This window comes from Halyomorpha halys, unplaced genomic scaffold (assembly GCF_000696795.3).
Source record: "Halyomorpha halys isolate HHAL.00 unplaced genomic scaffold, Hhal_1.1 Scaffold586.1, whole genome shotgun sequence".
NCBI lineage: Eukaryota > Metazoa > Arthropoda > Insecta > Hemiptera > Pentatomidae > Halyomorpha > Halyomorpha halys.
In genome coordinates, this window is record NW_027106076.1 from 404304 (window position 1) to 421972 (window position 17669).

Here is a 17669-nt window from a genome sequence, read left to right on the forward strand (position 1 = left end):
AAAAAAAAAAAAAAAAGATTAACTACATATATAATAAAAACATTTAAAAATATATAATCAATAAGGTAAATAATGGTCCTCCTCCACCTATTGGTTCCTCAAAAAGGGTCCCATGACCTGTTCTCATTTTCAATGTTTTTAAATTATCTAATACTCTCTAGAAAATTTAGTTATTCTTATTGAATTTACATTATACTGCCCTACCACTAATTCAGCATTTTTTTAATTGGTAATGATTTTGGGACTAGTGAGAAATCAACATTGAATGTTGAAATTCTAGTTAAAGCTCTTACCGTAAAATTCAACATGAAGGATACTTCTTGCTCTAAAATTTCCAATATACTGTTAGAAAATGAAATAATTGACAAAAAATATTCGGTCAATAGAAATATACTCATTTAATTAAGTAATTCAAAGCATAATTAGTGTATTTTTTAAATTAATAAAATGTTTCATTTATTTAATTGAACATTTTCAAAATTTTTTTTGTCCTCCTTTACATTGTAAAAAAATTGATCACCTTAGAAACAATAAACATTAAAATGTCAAGAGACAGAGCTCTAAATGGACATGGATGAATCCAAAGAGGAACTTTTTTTGGGGAAGGGGAGAGGGGGTTGAAAACTAGGGCTAAAATGGAAGGATTAACAAAATAAAGGAACAGCAAGGAAATGTGGTTCCATTGCTTGGAGGTGTCTGAGAAGTGATAGCATACAATTTTAATTAAAATCTATAACAACAAAATAAATAAAATAATAAACTATTGTTTTATTTACACTTTCCCTGAAACCACCAAATCGAATAACATTTTCTGATCATACTAAAGAATTGTAATATTCTTTTCTATTAAGATAATTATAATATTATACTTACTTGTCGGAGACCTCTGAGTATTCAGCCATTGCTAGCTTTCGCTGACTTAAAGCATCTTTCAATTCTTTATCTTGCATTTTCAGCTTTTCTAGGTAATCTAATTTGTCCTAAAAAAATCATATTTTACAAAAATTATAATGACATCTCAAACTGTAAGCAGTAAAGGCTTAGTTAAGTCCAAATCTAAACTGTAGGGAAAGAAAAAGTTACAATTAATTTCTTTGAAAACCTTAATAAATAAGTAAATAAATAAATTTCATCCAAAATATGAAGCTTAGTTAAACACCAGTTTTAATATAAATATATAACTTTTTTATTTTATAATTTAAACTAACTTTCATTGCTTCATCCTTTTCTTGTTTTATCATTCTAACAGCCTTTTCAAGCTCCCTGATTTTTTGTGGGGTATCGGATGACTGGTTTTCTTGAACATTGTCAAGGACGTGTAACTGATGTTCAAGTTCTGAAATATAAATAAAATTAAATGTATTAATTTCTAATGTAAAAATTAAACAGCTTTGTATGTACAAAAATAATAATAAAAGGCTTAGTGAACCTGAAGATTCGATGCCGATAGCACCAATTGTTCTCTACACACATTTGTCCAATGACGCACCCCACAAACCCAAATCTACCAGATCAGTATTGATGCAATCCTACCACTAATGCTTCAGTCTATCCTCAGATGTTTACCCGTCAGTTCAGAATTCATTAACATTTTAGGAATACGTTCGTTCTTAAGCCATACATTCTTACATGCTCATCTAATTCACCACACTGCTATAACCAGAATTATATTTACAGGATACAGTTCCCAAAATTCAGTGTTGTCCCAGCCTTCTAAATTCTCTGATTAGCTCATCTTATTTCAGCCCTATTATTTCTATATTATATAATAAATAATATTTCTAAATTCTATATTATATAATATGGAAATCAGTCTCTTCCAAACCCAAAATCCGGTTCTAAAAAAAAATAATTACCACTCACTTCGTACCAAATAGTACTTTGTACCTTTCATGTGATAACAGCACTTTGTCACGTTGGAGGTGACAAAGCGAAACATGTTGAAACCCTCTGATTTTAAGTTCTTGGGCAAATATATAACAACAATGTTTTTTCACCTATCGTAATTACATTTCTTAAGGTAATATGTTGCGAGAGTTCACTGTCAAGGCGTATACATATGACAGTTAAACGTTGTAGTTAGTGCAACGGTTAGTCAACATGCATTCGATAGTTCACTATCAAGGCGTATACATATGACTGTAAAAGTAACAGTTACTTCACTGACTTTACTTGTACTACTAACGATTACACCTAACCCAATGCGACATTACTCTAACCATGAAATAGTTATACCGTTTTTCAAGGCGCTGAGTGGGTATTTTTTGTTGGAAGAATTGGTAGGACTGCTAATTAGTTAATTATCCGTAACAAAGAAATTGACATTTGCAGTTATATATCACTACCATTTCATTTCATCATTTCATAGTCATTCATCATACCCATCATTTCTAAATAAATAGTTATTTGAATCTCATACATGTGTAAAATAAATAATTTCTAGCAAAAAAGTTATTCTTACAATACTGAATTTTTTTTTGCATGCTTACCGGAACTACCTACAACCTAGTGAGGATCACTTATAAAAAACTAGTGACTGATAAAAGTTAATAATTAATTATATATCATTAATTACTAAATTACTTTCCTTTACGGTTAATCATTAAACCACTACTTGGAAATAAATTATTTAGAAAATGCTATTATCTGTATTTCTTTTCTAATATTTTAAAAAAAACGTAAATTCAACTACCTGCATTTCTTTTAGTGAGAATGTCAATTTCATCTTGTAACCTCCTCAGACTAGCACTCTCACTGGTGGGTGAAACTTTTCTCAAGTTTTCACATTCATCACTGGACTGCATCTCAATAGCTTTTTTTAGCTCTGAAATTAAAATAAACATAAACTTCCATTTTATTTTAGATTGACAATTTCATAAAGAATTATATAATTTTTTGAGACTGAGAGAGGGTTTGGAGATGATTTGACAAAATTTCAAATCAACTTGAACATCTCAGAATTCAAGGAAACCAATTTAAACTATTCTGGAGCAGCCATTATATTGCCTTCACAATATGTGAGGTAATATGGAAGTTTTCAGAGCCAATAACAACAAATTTCAAATAACACATTTAAAAAAAATAATAGAAACTTTCAACACCAACAAAATATATTTACTATAAGAAAAATATTTAAAAAATAAACATAAACATGAGTACTAGGAATAGTGTTAATCAAAACCACATTATAATTAGTTCAGATAATTAACCACTATTTATCAATATAATATATCAACTAAATTAACTATTTTTGGACATGAAGATGTCAATGAATTTACTATGGTACCATAAGCAATTAGAAAACCCAATAATAACAAAATTGGTAGATCCTATTTGGCACTGCCGTAAAATTCAATTATACCACTTGATAGCTAAAGGATTAAAGAATTTCTTACGCTAAGTGGGGCTTAAATGGTTTTAAATGATAGGAAAGAGCAAGCTCAAAAGAAACCCTACGATACCCGGGAAGGCCAATATGATCAAATGTAGTAGCATCAGAAAGAAAAATATCGAAGTGGCTGAGTGAGCTAACATCATGAATAACTTTTGAGCAGAGATGATTCAGCCTATGCAAGTGCGAGATACAGTAGATCCTGAATTAACACCTGTTCAAAAATCTATTGTATAAGATAACCAAGACAGCTCATTGCCCCTCCATTCTCAAAGGTTGACATAAAACAAATTTCAATAACACTAGGCAATACCTCTATTGATTTAATGTTTAACCAAAATCTTAATACAGTCGTGCATACTATTAATATCCTACTTTCCATATTATAGTCATATCAATATTTAAAATTAATTCAGTTATTATTTGAAGAGCTTCCCCCAAAAAAGGTCAAAACCAACATTTCTTGACAATTTTTCAATGTAAGAAAAAACATCTTACCTTTAACCACATTAACATATTTTCAATTATGATACATAAGATCCTTTGTGAAGGATTGAGGACTGATTAATTACTAAAACGTTAGATTAGAAAAGAGATTTTTAGACTTAAAATTCGTTATCTTTTGGTGGTTATAACCTTTTCAGGAGTCTTACTTTGTTAGTTTTTTCTCTTAACTTGGCAACAAGAAAATACTTTCATTGCGAATAAAACATACAAAGGACTCAGTGTTCAAGAATGACTGCAACATTCTCTCTAAGAAAACTGTTTGCATTAATATTGCCATATTCATGTAAAAACATGGCCATTTCCCCGCGCAAACAAATCCTACTAATTTGAAATATTTTTATAGAATATTTCTTTGGAGTTTGAAAAAAAAATATATAGAGTAATGTTGATGAATAACATTTAGCCATTACAAAATTAATACCTAACAGTCAAAAATATTCAATAATTGCATGAAAATGAGATTAAGATAAAATGACATACCTGAAACACTTTTAGATAACCGCAAATTTTCTTGTTCTAACTCTCGTAAATGTCTACTAAGTTCTTCATCACTACTATCAGAAACTATTGGAAGACTAGTTAAATCACTTGTACGACTAAAAATAAGCAAAATTTAAATTGATATAATGATAAACGTTTGATTTGAAACAATTAGTTATAAATATATTATTAGCTACATATAAATTTAAGCTAATATGATTCAGAACAATAAGTAATGAAATTATTGTTAATTACATATTTACAAATAAATATTTGCATTAATCATCCTTTTGAAAATGTTTTATGTAGAGCTCTTACATTGGCCAAATTTTTAGTACCACATATTCATTTTCATAATTCATTAAGCTAATATCATGCTGAAAGTACAATTCAAAATAAATTAGGATAAATATTTATTGCTTACCTGCCCTGAGTAAAGGTAAATCCCACAAAAGGTAAATGTAACCCTGCAAAAGCCGGATTTGCAGGAGTAGGAGGAATTGCTTCACTGCACCTAATGTCATTATCATCAACATCAAAATTGGAAGTATCAGTTGGACTACTAACTTCTGGTATGTAAGGGGCTTTACTTTCCCTTATTGTGTCCCAATCCACACCGCTAAACCAAACATGATTCTAAAAATGAAATGAGTATTTACACATTTGTGATGCAATATGAAAAATAAATAATAATCAGGAGTCCACATAAATGAGCTATTATTATCGCCCTCAATTAATGCTTATAATAAAAAATAAAACAATTTCTACTGATTTGTCATAAATCCAAATTATAACAAATTTAGTCAATTAGTAATGAATATTTACACAAATGTTAAAAATCTTACCTTGAAGTCCTGAACACCATTTTGGCCTAACCTATACTCTGAACCACAAATAAGGTGTTTCATTAAATCTTTTGCTTCATCAGATACATCATAATCCAGCCCTCCAGGAAAATCGAAACAGTTCTATTTATCAAGGTAAAGTGAATGAGTAAACAAATAAATTTAAAATATATATACAAATAAACCAGAAGTTTTAAAAACATATAAATAAATTCATACTTTGTGGTTCATAATCTTCCCATAGGTTTCAACAAGAGATTCAGCATAAAACGGGGTCTCACCATACAGCATCTCATACATGCAAACCCCAAGTGACCACCAATCGCATTCAGGTCCATATCTTCCTTGCCCATCTTCCATCGCCTATAAATAAAAGGTCCTCATAATGCTTGTATGAAAATAGTACAATAATTGAAATTGAAATAATATTAATAAGGCCAATACAATTGGTTTTACAACTTTTTAGTTTTCAAGAAGCTATCTCGTTAAGAAATCTTAGTCCAGATCACATACTTCATTGTTAAAACCATTACCATTTTTGTTCCCCCTTAAAATAAGCAGTCATGTTATATCAACTTTTTGGAACACAGATATAACATAGGTAAATAAAAAAAACAACGGGGGCCAATACTATTGGTAAAGGATTTAAAAGATTTTACATGCCACTGCCAACATGTTAATATGTTTTACAATTTCATAGTTTAATACTCACTATCTAATATGATGTATAACATAGAAATATATACACTCATCTATTAGTTATTGCTATGTGGACAACGTGGAACTATAAAGTTTAATTTTTTTTTTTTTGTGAACGAGACCTTTATATTCTAATTAAAATAGGAATACAATATATGATGGACTGTATTTTTGTAAATAAAATATCAAACACATGCACAGCTAAAAGGAGAGTTTTCCATCACAATAACTTACTCGGAGTATTTCAGGTGATATATAGTCTGGAGTGCCAACAGCAACATTGCTTTGAACTGTTCCATCTTTAAATAATTTCAAACATGAACCAAAATCTGCCAAGCGTATGTGACCATTAGCATCCAGAAGAACATTATCTGGTTTTATATCCCTAAAAACAAAATGTAAAATATAAATAATATTTACAAATAGATAATACCATTTTTAATTGTAATTATAAATCTTTAAAAAAAACCTACCTATGCACATATCTAAGGTTATGTATAGAAGAAATGGCCAAAACCATTTCAGCTATATAAAACTTAGCCATGTCTTCAGGCAAACGATCCTCAAACTTGCTTAATAATGTTAACAAATCCCCTCCACAATAGTAATCCATCACTAAATACTGTAATAAAATAATAAAATATTACCAAAAAATAAATAAATTAAATTCTAAGTTATAAAAGTTACTTAGTTACCAAATTATTTTCATCCTGAAATGCATAATGGAGGTTTGTGATCCAACGACGATCACCATAAACTAAAACATCTCTTTCTTCCTATAAATAAATTTATGAAACATTTTTTCAAGTAATTTAAAAACAATTATCAGTATTTTATCTTATAGTTGAGTGTAATACCTGAAAACATGCTGTTTCTGCTCGTTTAAGCATTTCCCACTTGTTTAAGATCTTCATGGCAAACACTTTATCAGTTTTTTTCATTTTCACTACACATACTTCTCCAAACGCACCTCTCCCAATAACTTTGACTAATTCAAAATCATCACGGGTTAAACGAAGCGACTTTACACAATTAGCAACAGGTTTGGCTAAAAAAAATATAATACGAGAAAATTAAAAAACTAGAAGTTCAGATAGTTTTAAATATCAAAAAATATAAATTTTTAAGTGATTAACAGTATATTAACATGACAATTTAAGAACTATAACAAAAAATATCAATTTTTAATGTAGTTAACAGTATAATAAAATAACAATTGTAAGAATTAAACTAATAATTAATAAACTATCTATCTTTATATAATTCATTTTTCCTCGTTTCAGATGGAAAATAAATGAAAAATCGCTAAGTAGTTACTATATGAGTAATAATAGAAAGAAGAGGGAGGAAAGAAAAACACTTCAAAAAAGCTTTTAATTCTAACAACAATAAAGTTTGAACCAACAAGTTATTCTTGAAAAATGAGTTATTTATTTTAAATGAGCCTAGGGAATATACTGACACACTAAGCACAAAAGAGGTAACAGAATTATAGGTTAAACTGAGGGGCTACATTCATCATTCTGTAAGAATCCAAATCCCTAAAACTGCTAAAGAACTGTCACCCTCACAGCTAAACTGTCTAAGTATCAAAGCAAACATTTTCAAAATATTTCCGATGTACTTATACCTATACCACTCTATGATTAGATGTATTAAACATGGGGAGTCTAGCAAAGTAGCTGGGAGAAATTCCCTGACTTTCCCAATAACTTTTTTCCTATCAAAATTTACTTGAACTGATAATAATTGTTACATTATCAGACATACATCAAATACTAATGATAATACATTAATCATCACCATCATTTTTTTTAAACTTGTTAAAAGAACTTGACATTCAGAGAAACTTTGAATTGGGAGTAGGACATTTACGAAGTCATTTATTGGACACTGATATTAAAAATATACTTTATATATAAAATTACAGTAATTTTACATCCATAAATGAGTCAAGTTTTTGGGTATACAATTATATAAGGAAGTAAACTACTAAGATTTGCTTCTTTACTTATCTTTAAAATATATTAATATGCATCCTAATAAATTCAAATATAAGAAGTAACTATTTAAAATTAATTCTTTTGAAAATTTATAAACTATAATATTGAGAATATAATTGGGATATTCTGATTTATGAGTAATTTCGAAATATCTGATATTGTGGGTGTGATAACAACAACAGAGGATTAATGACCAAATAGACTGTCAAGTGTGGAAGGAAGTGCCGAGGACTAACAACTGAACATAGGCACTCCAATAGAAAAATATATTTTCCCTAACATTTCCCAGCAACTAGGCACCCCAATAGAAAAATATATTTTCCCTAACATTTCCCAGCAACTAGGCACTCTGATTCTGCAAGCATCAACAACACTATTTAACCAAAAATATCAGTTACCTCCTTTAGCATAACAGTAAAATAAATAGGGTGCAGATTATGAAACTGTTATAATGACTTTAAGTTCTATTTAGGTATAAACTCAACATTTTATTAACAGTTAAATTTAAAAATGGCACAAATAGTTCGTAGATATAACTTCTTAAAAAAACTGACTATAATGCCAAGATTGTACTACTACTAGATCTATAAAAACTGCATGGCAATGTTTAAATATATTATACAAAGCCTAAGATACACCAGTTCAAATTTAATTTTATGTTTAGATATTCTATAGAATACCAATTAAGTATACTGACAAAAGATAATATAACTAGCAGAAGTAAGTACAAAATAATTACTTCAAAACTTTATTAATATAAATGCAATACATAATAAAAAGTGATATAAATCCTGTTAGAAAAAACTATAAAAAACTCTTACTATACTACTGTAGTATACAAGAGTTCTTTAAGTAAATCCTTATATAAATATTCTTTTTAACTATAGAGTGGATCAAAAGCATCATTTGAAGCTACCAATTTTGACATACAATATGAGATAAGAATTAACAATTCTCAATATCACTAAATATGTAAAACAATTGGTTATTAGTTTCTATGATTTATTGATACTGAATCAACTGAAACTTGAGTTGAGTTCATGCAACACGAATGTATGTACAGCATAAAAAAGATTCAGGTAACAACAAAATTATTAACTGGTCATGGTACTAATCAACAGTACAAATGTTGCCAACTACGTCAGATATTGATTTACTTCAAATTTCTCGGTAAGGAAAAATAAGGATGAAAACAAATGATTAATTCATACATCAGAATCCACATCGCACCTCCATCTGAATATTAATATATACCTACACAACTATAAAAAAGTAATAATACTAAAATGACTGGTTGACAAACTATTAAAATTTAAAAAATAAAGTATCAAAGGATAATCCAGAATATGATTTTTCAATATGTGACTGACGTATACTTTCCAATAAAATAAAATATAATAAAAACTTCTATTTTAAATAATTAGGAGCAAGACGTTAAGTTGTGAATTCATGTCCTCATAGGTAAAAACAAACTTAATTTCCTGATTTACTTCTCTATTATCCTTTACAAAACTCTTTGAAATTCCTGTTGTTTCCGGTAACTCTTCATAAAGGTCTTCTGATTGTGATCAAAGAGAAATTCAAAACTATTATTTTTTCTTTGAACTTTCTCACATTTAACATTTTTGTTTTCAAATATTGCACTGTTTTTTTTTTTTTTGTTTGTTTTACTTAAAGAGTTTTTTTTTTTTTTTTTGTTTGTTTTACTTAAAGAGTTGAACTTTAACTTATAGTTAGGATGATTCAAAGCAGCATTCATTAAACAAAAACTCACTACCCACTATCTTTTTTATTATAACAAGATTCATTTCTTTATTATAACAAGATTCACTAAATGGTGCTAAATTGTTTATGTAGAATGTTTCTGTAATATTCTTGATATATATTATATGAAGGGGTAAGTTGATGAAGGGGTTATGTTATAAATAGTAAATTTTAAGAAAACAAAGTTCAATTTTTCTCTGTTGGAGCTTGTTATGGTTTGAAGTGTACATAGCCACATCTACATCTAGGTATCACAGTTTTTAATTGTATTTTCAGGCTAGAATGCCTCACACCAGCTAGATTAGCACCTACTCCCTTCATCCAAACTAAAGATTCAAAAAATGTTATATAGCCCATTAATCCACTTACTCCTTCATATTATCAGTTACTATACAGGAAAAAAAAAATTATTGGAAAGGTCCATCATTCAAATTTAAGTAGAGAAAAAAAATAGTAATTACCAAACAAAAAATGAAAACAACAGAAGATCATGTATGCTAGTAACAACTTTAGGAACCAAAAGTAAAAACAAGGTGAGAAAATGCCTTATCAATATCATCACATTGACAATACCAAATAGGAGAATTCAAGGAAGGATTGTGCCGACATTTGCTTAGAATTTTTCCTCTGATAACAGCTATGATTAAAATATATATTATATTCTACTTTATACTTCTGATTAACACCAATTTTAAAGTTACTTATCTAAAAGTATTTGGTAACGCTTAATCGTCATTAAAATTATTAATACTCTCTATAAGTATTAAAACCACATTGTAATTTTTCAGATTTAAAAGGTATCACAGCGCAAGCGACAATATATAAATGACTAAAAAAAAGACTAATATATGTTGCTTCTACTAGATCAAATAAATGACAAATGCAGGAGAGAGAAGAAGGCAAGATTAAAAGTTAAAAATAACTAACATTCATTCAACCAAGATGCAAACATCTTCTAGAGCCATACCCTTCAAACAATTACCACTGACTCATACAGTCCAACACCACACAAATGTGTATTACCAAGCATTACTAACTGAAAGTTTATTTTAAACTTTGTGCTAATTTATGAATGTGGTTGATAAGATGATCCAATTGATAACATAGTTTTATATTCGTCCATCCAAAAAGAAATGAAATGACAGGGGTAGCATCTCTATAATGTAGAACTTATAGATTTACAGCTGGTAAGACAGTATAAATAAAAAAAAATGACAGGGTCATTAGATATGCAAGAAGCAAACTGTCTTTAAAAAAGGAGGGAGGGGGGATTACATGGGTAAGATTCCAAGTTACTATGGGATGGGTAAGCCAATGAGGGAAAACAATAGCTTACCTCACAAAAATGAATATGATGGATCTAACTGAAGAAAGAAATGTAGAAATCCTGACATCTGAAATTCATTAAGTGAGAATGACATCGAGCCTCAGAACTAACTAAACATTTTCAAACCTTATTATAATGAGAATACATCAACTGATTTATAAAACAATAACTTAATAAAAATTCATTTAAATAAATAATATCTAAATTACCAAGAAACTTTAGAAATAAAGATAATTTAAGAAAATACTTTATTTGATTAAGAATTAAAAAATTAACAGTTTGATTATGAATTTCCTGACAAGTTAAATTACATTAATTCAGATTACATTTAAAATAAACAATAACATTAAAATTATTTGATTTAAAATTGGAGGGATTAATATAAAATGGGTATAGTATAAATTTACTCAGATTCTGTCAACAACATTCACTTACACATGCAAAAAACTCCTTTCTATACTTCCACAATGGCTCTCATTCTATAGATTTTGTTCTCAGTTTACAAATTATTAAACTTGAAATATATATCATAATAAACACAATAGAAATATGCAGAAATAGGATAATTTCAAGAAAAAACATTCAAAAATTAAATAAGACAATAAAAAAAAGTTAGAAATAGAGAGGAAGCCATGTACTTGAAAGACTTTTTTTCAACTTAAACACACTGATAAAAAAAAAAATTAAAATTCATGATGATTATATTAAACAGTAAGTTGAAGAAGCATGTACATGGAATGAATCAACAGGGAATTAGAGCTGCTGTGTTTAAGGTTATAAAAGATATATAAACACAAACAAATATATAAATACATAAAGAAAATACATAATAGAAAAGGTTTCTATATTCTTTATATCCTCAAAGATAAAGAAGATAATTTAATACATTTCTTCCATATAAAACATACTATAAGGACTAATTCAGGTTTTCTCTGGTATTTCGGTGGTTTCTGTTTCTTTTTCAGGATCAACAGAAAAAATATTTGAATTCTTTGTCTCATTTCGAAATGCTTTTAATATTGAACTGATAAATGTTACTAATTTAAGTAGTTTTAAATAATTTGCAATAGCTTTTTTTAAGAAGAAGGTCTAATCAGAAATTAGTAATTCGTAGGAAAGAATATAAATGATGATGAAAAATAAAATTTTTGCAGCCTGGAAACCAGGCAAATAGAATCAAAGCAATCGCTGGATAGTCACTTTCAATACTTTCAGCAATAAATATGGAAAAATCAGTTTCTAAAAACTACTTAGGAGTGATAAAATCTGATTGACGACCCATTGTGCATACTAATTTTAACATACTAAAGCATTACATTTACTAGCATAGTTTTTAAACAGGAATTTTTAAAAATTGAAAAGGATATAGCATGACAGTGACAAGCTTAACATGAAAATAATTGGTGAAAACAGAAGGAAATAGACTAGTAAGCAAATAGAACAAAATCAAAAGTAAAATTTTGTGAAAAGGGAATTTAAAACATTCTCATTTTCATAGTCTGGCAATAAAAAATAGTGTTTCAGAGTGTATTGAATATTTCAAAGTATATTGAATTTAACTTAGAGGAAAAAAATAAATTTCAACAAAATAATTTATGTAATTACTTTTACAAAAATAATAAGAAAGATAATAATCATCTATACCTAAGGAAGGGTGATAAATTATTGATATCCTTCAAGTTCACAATTATACCAGGGTGAAAAAAAAAAATTGAGGAGCACTTCCCATGGTTCTAGGATTTCGTTTATGCATGGAAGACAGCTGTGGATTCAGACCACTCCAACCTTGGAGGTTGAAGAAGGAGAGAACCACTGCCAGGAAGACTGGAAGATGGAAACTACCCTCTGCCAGGGATGTTGTCTCCTTGACAATGGACTAAGGGACGAAACGTTGGAAAATTAAATAAACTTTGTTGAGAGTAAAGGGATCATTTGAAGTTGTGTTGTTATAAGAAATACAGTGGCAGTGACCCAAGATTGTACTTTACAAGCTTCATTAATGCCAGATCAATTCACTTATGAAATTTTAATCTTCAACCTCAATTTAGAATGGGAAAAGCCTTAAAAATTGGAAGTGTAGAAATTATTACTCAAATAACAAAACCCAACTTTTATGCTATTATTTATCATAGAAAAAAGCCCAATATACCAAATTTCAGCTCATTTAGTATAAAGTAGTTACTAACAGGTTTCCAAATGAAGTGGGGAAAAAACAATGAAAGTATATACAGGGTGTCCCAATATACAGTTCACTCCCATAACCTCTAAAATTTTTGAAATTATGATTTGATTTTTGCTGGGTCATAACAGTGCATGTAATTACAACTTTCTTTTATTTTTATCACCCCCTATCTAGTCATTTTTGACATACAGTGGGAAAGGAGGATTGTCAAGAGGTAAACAATTTATTTCAATAAGAGTGGGGAGGGGAGGGAGGAAAGTTAAGTTTTCATTCCGGGGGCTGTCACAAAATAAAAGACAGCCTCTTTCCCCTCCCCCAGATTGGATTTGAACAGGTGCCGTTACAGTTATGAGGTTGCTAAGGCACCACACTACCACTCTCAGATACAAACAGCCTATTGTAATCAAGACCTGAAAGCTAAAATTTTTAGAAAATGTTACCAATATTTTACAGAATTTGGTAATTTGTGTACAAACATTGTGGAAAATTGAAAAACTCTAAAGAATGAAATCATTCCAGAATTCAATTTCCTGTAAGAATCCATCATTGAGACAGCTATTTAAGTCTCCTAGGTCAGCCCAGGAAACCTAAATTTAGATGATAGATTCTTACACGAAATTGGATTCTCGAAAGATTTTGTTTTTTGGAGAAGGAGAAAGATTAGCACCTTTCCAAAGCCTGGAATCAATATTTTCATGAATATAAAATAGCTTTAAAATTTAATTTGTTAAGAGAATTAGTACAACATACACTCAATTACACAAAAATTTTTCCTTATAACTTTTTTATAATGCTATGTAGAAACTTAGAAGACAGAAGTGAGTAGCTTATTTGTCGGCCTTTGATAATAGAATATAAGAGAAACATTCACACTTTTCAAGTGTTCACTGTTCCAACATTCAGATACTTAAAAAAAAAAATTTGAAATTGAAAATTGTTGTCTTTAAATCTGCAAGGAGATAGGTACTGTATATTCTGTATACAGAAATACATATTTTCTGCTTCCAAAGATCAAATTCAGATAGTAGTATTAGCTAATGTTCCTAACAGTGACCACTATTGTTATAGCCAAACACGTTAAGGAAGAACTTCATGGGCAAAGTTAAGGTGGGAAGGTTACTCAAGAATGTAAAATTATTCCCCGTTCTACACAATTTTAGATTGTTGCCTTGTCAAACAATCAGCATCTTGAATTTGTTTTTTCTATTTCTTAAATCTTATGCACTAATTTGCAAGTTAATAATAGTAATAGAAAAATTTATTGATTTTTCTAAAAACTGACTTTTTATAAATCAAAATTAATCCTTTTTTCTCAAAAATTTTGCCTTACAATTTTTTATTCTCAATTTTGTTCAAAGATTACAAAAAATTTAACATGATACAAAACTTAGGAGAGGTTTAGGACCAACCAACTACACAAAATGGTACAAACCATGCCTCTATAAACAAATTATAACCAGAGATATAAAATAAAAACTTTTCAGATGTTTTGATATATTTGAAACAACTTTTTTTCCCTTATAAAGGCACAAAATATAAATACATTGATATGGGTGGCAAAAGAGCAGACATTAAGCTTTTCAACAGTTGTAATAATGATGGGTTTGGATAAAATTGGAAAGAGTTTAGAATTATTTCCAAAAATTTTTAATTTTTTACTTATATAAAAATTTATATTCAAGGGTTTTATAAGACACTAAACAGGAATCTTACTTCGTTTACCCTCAAAAAAATGTATTTAGTCCATTTTGCTGGAAGTTTCTTTAGGTTTGTGTGATTTTTTATACATCAAAACTTATTTAATACAATAAACAATGTTTTATCTTATTTTGCATGAAAAAACAAATTGATTGGCATATAACGACCATTTAATAAATATGGAATACAATAAAATAAAAAAAATCCAAAATTATATAAAATATAAAAGGAAGATAGTTCAGGTACAGTCAAAAGAACTTAACGTTTGACCTTCCATTATATAAAATAATTGTTTTCTTAACCATTTATTTATTTATTTGCTTATTAATACCTCCTCAGGAGAGATAGTTGAGCTAGACTTCTAGTGTATATGTACAAATGCAACCCAAACGGATTCCAAAGACTTTTAATACAGTGCAAAAGTCACACTATATTTAAAGAAAATACATTTAAAAAAATTGGAAAAGATTTCATAATATTTATATAATTCAATTTATTAGACTTCTTGATATTATATTATAAACAAATCAGCTTCAAGTGCACTGATCTAAGAATGTTTAAAAAAAATATATTCAGAAATTTCCAAATGCAATTCATCGAAGGTTATATTACACAACTTTTTATTTCATCAATAAAATACATTTAAAGAAATAAGTATGAAATGTTAAATAAAACCCTAATAATTCAATAAAAATGAAATATTTTTCTTAATTTCAACTTACCAAATTGGATAAAATCTGAAACAGTTTTTTCTCTCCGTAAAGAAGAATTACAGCATTCATCATACAAAACAAGAAGAATGTCGAGAAGAGTTTCAATACTAAAGCATTGACCTTGGGCCAGTATGGGTCCTCCAAGGAACAAGGCCTCCAACTGACGTAAACGTTTTTCTCCTGAAAAAGAGTTAAACAGTTTTAAATAAGAAACAAATATAACTGGTAACTAAGCCATACAAGTTTTTTCCTCAGATTAAGTTAGACATCTGATTATATTCAATTAATTTAATAATATAAAAAGAAATTGAATAATATAATGTTATTTAATTGTGTTATCATATTAATACACAATGTGTAACATACAAAAAAAACAACAACATATATAAATAATACTATTTATATATGGTTTTTTAAGGTAATAAATGAAACTAATTTTTAAAAAAATTAATATAAGGCAATCCACAGTGAAAGTGATGTTCGCCTAGCCTAGTTATCTACAGGTGACCAACATATTCTAACCATGGTGGGGGATTAAAATTTTTCATTTTGTGGGACTGCGACTTAATGAAAGGAGTCAATGCCCCAGGCCGGATTCAAATGCTAATGCTTAAATGATCAATAAACCATTAAGAATATCATATTTAAATGATATAGTTAATTATGTGGCTGAAATAACATGCACTAGCAATTAATTCTTATAAGATTAGTTCCAATTGTATGTTTTATTATTTCATGGTTATTAAAGACCTGTGTACTTAATCAAGTGATTATTATTTTTAATAATGCAATTTTCATACTTTAAAATTATAGTCTATTTCTACATAGACTATAATTTTAAAGTATGAAAATTGCATTATTAAAAATAATGTACTATTATTTTTAATAATGCAATATAGTAGATTTCATCTACAAACCCTATGTCACCATAAAGCCTAAATATTCTTATAAATAAGTTACTTACAGCAAAAATTTATTCAGAATTAATACATAACATTATTTGGTACTAAACTTTAATCATTCTTGCAAAAAAATTAAATATATATGAAAATTTTTGAAATAGATGGAGGATGGGAGCAAACTAAAACAAAGGAACAATAATTAATGTTAAATTTTAATTCATTTCTCCCAAAAAATTGTTGAAAATAGATAATTAAATACGTATAGCTTCTAAGTCTTCATTACAATGTTGCAAGAACTAGTTTGAGATGACAAGAAACTATCCAGCTATTTTATTATTTTTTTTTATAAAACAAACTAATGGAAATGAAAAAAGATCATTTAATTTAATAAGTGTTTTTATTTTTTAAAAATAGAAAAAAGCTTCTTTTTTCATTCCAATATCTCGGAGGGCCACAAAATGCCAATTTCTGATATAAACCAAAGTTTTCAGATTTACTGAAACTGAAGTCAAACTGTGCTTGGAATGAAATTTGAAAACATTAGAATCAGATTGATATGAGTGGGAATGAGGAAATTTAACTATAAATGTTTGGTGAATAAGCTGCTACATGAATCAGCTTTAGGTGAATCATTACCTACCCCTTCCTATTACAATTGAAAATAGTTTCTGCTATATTACATAAATTATTATTTTTACTTTTTAAATTATTGTAATAATTCATATTATTTCCTTTTCATATATTAAAATTGTCACTCAAATAAAATTTAATTTAACAATTTAGATAAATGCACTTATTTAAAATTTAAAGACATCATTATTATATTAATAATTGCAAAATTAAAAATAAAAAAAAATTACAAAATCACAATCTTCCATATTGTGAGGCACAAATAGGAAAAAAAACTGTATAAATCAACTACTTGTTAGAAAACTATCAGAAGATTCCAACCAAAAACCATTTGCTATTTTCTACAAAAAAAAAAAAAAAATCAATGGAATGGTCAAATAAAAAAGAAGTAAGCATCTCTTTATTTTTTTGCTTCTAATGAACACTGTTTGCTCCTACTTAGTGTTGTGACCTTAGTGTGACTCCTGAGAAGACTAAAATACCTTATAGGTGAAAGGTGACTGACCATCCAATCTTCTCGGTAAAAGG

The 17669-nt window shown here is 28.2% G+C and overlaps 1 protein-coding gene across 3 annotated transcripts in view; it reads right to left on the reverse strand.

The window, feature by feature from the left end:
* Window positions 1-17669, reverse strand: part of gek (serine/threonine-protein kinase gek) — a 62341-nt gene that overhangs the window by 41697 nt on the left and 2975 nt on the right. For all 3 annotated transcript variants that reach the window (XR_010845174.1, XM_014426597.2, XM_014426596.2), the window contains exons 2-13: window positions 15619-15789; window positions 6780-6970; window positions 6618-6698; window positions 6396-6544; window positions 6157-6307; window positions 5443-5586; window positions 5224-5346; window positions 4803-5014; window positions 4379-4494; window positions 2693-2824; window positions 1209-1336; window positions 874-980 (exon numbers count right to left, since the gene is read on the reverse strand). Coding sequence is in view for 2 of the 3 variants with exons in the window: in XM_014426597.2 (XP_014282083.1) it covers window positions 874-980; window positions 1209-1336; window positions 2693-2824; window positions 4379-4494; window positions 4803-5014; window positions 5224-5346; window positions 5443-5586; window positions 6157-6307; window positions 6396-6544; window positions 6618-6698; window positions 6780-6970; window positions 15619-15789 (1705 nt within the window). In the remaining variant the exon portion in view is untranslated. The remainder of the gene's footprint in view (window positions 1-873; window positions 981-1208; window positions 1337-2692; window positions 2825-4378; window positions 4495-4802; window positions 5015-5223; window positions 5347-5442; window positions 5587-6156; window positions 6308-6395; window positions 6545-6617; window positions 6699-6779; window positions 6971-15618; window positions 15790-17669) is intronic.